The 4306-nt window shown below is 35.9% G+C and overlaps 1 protein-coding gene across 1 annotated transcript; it reads right to left on the bottom strand.

The window, feature by feature from the left end:
• Positions 1 to 638: 638 nt before the first annotated feature.
• LOC124158959 (selenoprotein K-like) lies at positions 639 to 2424 on the bottom strand. The gene is made up of 5 exons (XM_046534398.1): positions 2312 to 2424; positions 2081 to 2227; positions 1880 to 1964; positions 1722 to 1796; positions 639 to 1597 (listed from the first exon to the last, which is right to left on the bottom strand). Exons 2-5 carry the CDS (start codon positions 2097 to 2099, stop codon positions 1516 to 1518), a joined length of 261 nt encoding a protein of 86 aa, XP_046390354.1. The 5' UTR covers positions 2100 to 2227; positions 2312 to 2424; the 3' UTR covers positions 639 to 1515.
• Between the last annotated feature and the right edge of the window lie 1882 nt (positions 2425 to 4306).

Raw genomic sequence — 4306 nt, forward strand, 5'->3', positions numbered from 1 at the left:
GGTCTATTCTACGAGAAGATTCAGGATGTTTACTCAAGGGAGGTCTGAGAGCAACTGACTGAGGCCACACCTACTCTTTGCTGATTGGCTAAAGGAAACTAATGTGATGAGAAACTTTCTCTCCCCTCACCCCCACTTGCTTTAGCCACACCAGCTCACCCACAAAGCCAAAATGAACAGAGAATAGCCAATACATGCGACACATTGCACATATCTTGTCCCTAATGTGTTCTCTCTCGCATTATTCATGTACAGTCTCTCACTATACTGATACCTACATCAGTCACCCCCCACCCCTTAGGTAATTTCAGCGGCTATTTCCAAGCACACATTGCATTAGATACAGGAGTTACTGTCTCTTAATATTGTCTATGCAATGGGGCAACCATTATGGAAGGGAATGTTGCCTAAAAATGTAATTTTTTTTGTTTCAACTGGAGTTCATTGAGTTGTGAGTTGAAAACACAATTTCTACCAGCTGAGAATGTATTTACCGGGTACCTACCAAATCACTTGCTTCTACATGAGTAAAATGCTACATCTACCGACCTCATCCCTGCTGGGAACATTTAATAGTGGGTGTATCTATGGACAATGCTGTTCATAGGAATGCCTGTAAAGAATAAATCAGTAACATAGAAGCTCTATAATTAATTTATTAAATATTTCTCAATTAAACATAGATGAAATTTAGTGCACATTATTAACAATAGCATCCATAAATGGTTGAGAAATAAAAAAATATTCCACCTTAATCAGGGCCTTGAAAGCTAAAATAATTAATCATTCAACTTAGTAAGATGCTAAAAATAAAAAAGGAAGCCTTTCATAAAACATATTATAATATTATACATATGACCAACAAATAATGAATGAAACTCAACTATATGAGGATATGAAAACAAAATTTAGAACAAATTATTTACTTTGAATGTTAATTAATAACCAATAGCAGATAACAACTGAATGCTACATCAAAAGGTAGAAAAATGAATTTGAAAGAAAATGTAAGTTATCCAAGAACTTCTTTACATTATTGGCATTAATGACGTTCTGGTAGCATTACTTGAGATTTTCAACCCTTTTATCCTCGTATAATGCAAACTAAAAGATGATTGTAAATTTATTTGGAATATAGTACAAACTTCCCACCTACTCTGCAGAAACTCCACAACATCAACACCACCCCACTCATTACAAGTTTCTGGGTAAATGCGTCATAAGAGGAAAACGGTCAACTATGCCCAATGAAAACCTCAGTTTACTTGCCGTAATCTATCGCCCGAAATAATAAAGAACCAGATTTACTCACAAGAAAGACAGTTTTGGCAATGAGGCTCAGAAAGCACTGATGACAGTTTTCCCTGAGAGTTTCAACAAGAGCAGTCTTTTCATGTGCAAATAAAAAATACATTTCATAAGGATTTACAGAGAAAAATTACACATGAAAAGTGTGGGAAGCTACTTGCCCAGTTACCACATTGGAAGGCAGTGGTAGCTGGGCATTTATCGAGCTCATCCACCCATCATTGGAGGCCCACTGCAATCGGACATGGATTTAAAACCGCCCATTCTTCTTTGAGGAGGACGAGGAGGCCTAAAAGAACAAAAAAGATTGCATACATCAGTTTTTCATTGTAATACCTGTACTTCCAAACAAACCTAATGAAATCACTTCAGCAAATTGAGAGAATCTACTGTGAACATTTACTAATACTCACCGAGGATCTGGTCTATAATCCCTAGTGTACTGGCTACCGAGCTTATTGTAGCCAGGGCTAAACAGCGTCCTGAAACTAATGACATAAGAACGTCAGCAATCAAAAGGACAAAAGGTGGCGAAACTCTTAAACCTTAATCCGAATGATATTTTACTTACAACATGTAAATGAAGTTCAGGGCTCCCCAAAACCAATTTGACACGGTTGACAATCCCCACTGGGGAGATTGACATATTTCTCCCCCTAAAAAAATATAGCACATCAAACGATTACACCAAACACGAAAATGTGTCATCACACGCTAACAAATATCGTATACTACATTGATGTAAACTCATAAAACATCAAGTAATACTCACTCGAATTAATGTACACCATTACAACGGGCTAACTTCTTCTCTTTAACCCGTAGGGTATTCCTAATAAACTTCTAACATGTACAGCTGATTTTCTCTGACCACCGTCAACAACACTCTTACGTGTACTCTATCCTATGGGCGTTGAAGCTAGAAAATAAAGCAAATGACTATCACTAGATGAAGAGGACAAGGCAAACCCTATATTATCAGAATTAAATTTTGATACGATACCTATGCTAAAACTACAATCCGTACGACCAATTTTAAATAAAAATAGTTCACATTCAATCAAAACAGTTTACGCTTCCGGCCATATTTCATGAAACATCGGAATAAGAAATTTAGGGAATAAATAAATAAAAATATTTTTAATTTGATTAGATCTACACTCCACTTCATATAATACACATTTTATCAAATTATGCAAAAAGTATAAACAATATGTTGAATGATAAATTTTAGGGAGAAATTTATTTTCAAGGAAAATTTGCGTTAGGTAGGTAGTGACCTCTGTCAGTCAATCACTGTACTTATTGAGGAACTAGGGCTTCAGGCATGTTCCTATTTTGAAGCCAGTTCAGGGCTGTGGCCAGTAGAGGCGCCACTAGTCGAAGAGCCCATGCAAGGTCGGTAAAAGGCAGGTCGTGTCACGCTCCCATAGTGCATTTCGGTTTGATCATCTTGGTTCCCACCTGTCTGTTGTTTACATGGTGTTTGCATAGGGCATATGAATTAATTTCCAAAAATTGTGTGCTGCAGTGCTCCGATTTGCTCCAATTCCACGAAAAACGGAGTAAGAATATTTCTTTTTCCTTCTGATCGTAAAAGAAAGGCTCCTTGGTCGATAGATTGCAGAAGAAACAAATGGAAATCAACAATAACATCGCACATTGTGAGGTAAGGAAGTGACAATATTATAAGTATTTTTTGTCTGTATTTGTACTTTGTAAATATTTATATATTCAACTTAAGTCTTAATAATTCTAGCAATAGTCTATGTCAATGAGGGAACGTCACATAGTAGAAATATAGGCTTCTCAAAAGTTGTTGACGACGCTGTTGTCACCAGCATATTTTGATACGTATTCATCACGTTTTGCCTTGAAATTATGTTAAGTAATGCAAAAGTGCCAAACTTTTCAATGTTATTTATTACTTCGGGTCATGTTTCATACGGAATAATACGGAAATAGTGCATTTTCATTGTAAATTAGTAGAATAATCGGATCGTATGTAGGCTCGCTTGCGCCAGTGTACATTTCTTCAAATCAGTTTTATACGTGCAATGGATAATGCCTTCTCTGTTCAGAAATTCCTCAATTTTTACGAATATTATTATTTAGGTTTGTTTCACTGCGGAGAAGTTAAGAGTGTCGTCAACAGGATGGTCGCAAACTACATAAACAAACTGCCGTTCCAACAGCGATTTCTGGAAAAAGGTATGTATTCTGAAGATAAGTTATACAAAGTTTGAATAAGTTTACATAGTTTTAATATTACAAATTGGCGACAGTCGAATCTAGTCTTTTCTAATAATTTCAGTTTTTTATGCACTTTTGGAAGTCGTAATAAGATGTCCTGTTAAACTCGTGCATTCGTTATACGTTATGCATAGAAATTCTTGCATCCAAACAACTCGGATATCAACCCGTGTGCTGGAGGAGAGTTGGTGGAAGAACCAGACGTTCCCGACTGTCAACAGGACGAGATGTTGGTGATTAATTAGGAAATCCGGATGCTGAAAGCAAAAGTAAGTGTATTATGATATTATGGAAAAGTTTTTACAAATTATGATTGTGAAGTTCAATGCAACCATGTACGAGAAAGTTATATGCTTTACTCGAGTTTTAATTCTGCTAGTGTGTAGTAAATTTATGAGTTATGTAGTAGAATATTGAATTATCACTTGTTACGTTATTTGTTTGGCTTTCAGTTAACTTTTTTGTATCAGTGCTGTTGAAGTGATATTTTCATGATACTGGATATTATGCACACCGAATTGCAGTAACCTATAACTTCATACATGGACTCCTTCGCAAATAATTTATATAAAGCCTATGTACCGTTTATAAAGTTGTCTGGTAGTTTTTGAGAATGTCGCAAAGTATATCTTCATTTAAAGGAAGGGTCTATTGACAGGAATTTAATTAAAGTGTGGGCTATAGGGATATCAATATATGGTAGTTCAGTTATTTGACAGTTATTTGAGTGCAGTCATCGTGTGTT

This window comes from Ischnura elegans, chromosome 5 (assembly GCF_921293095.1).
Source record: "Ischnura elegans chromosome 5, ioIscEleg1.1, whole genome shotgun sequence".
Taxonomy (NCBI): Eukaryota; Metazoa; Arthropoda; class Insecta; order Odonata; family Coenagrionidae; genus Ischnura; species Ischnura elegans.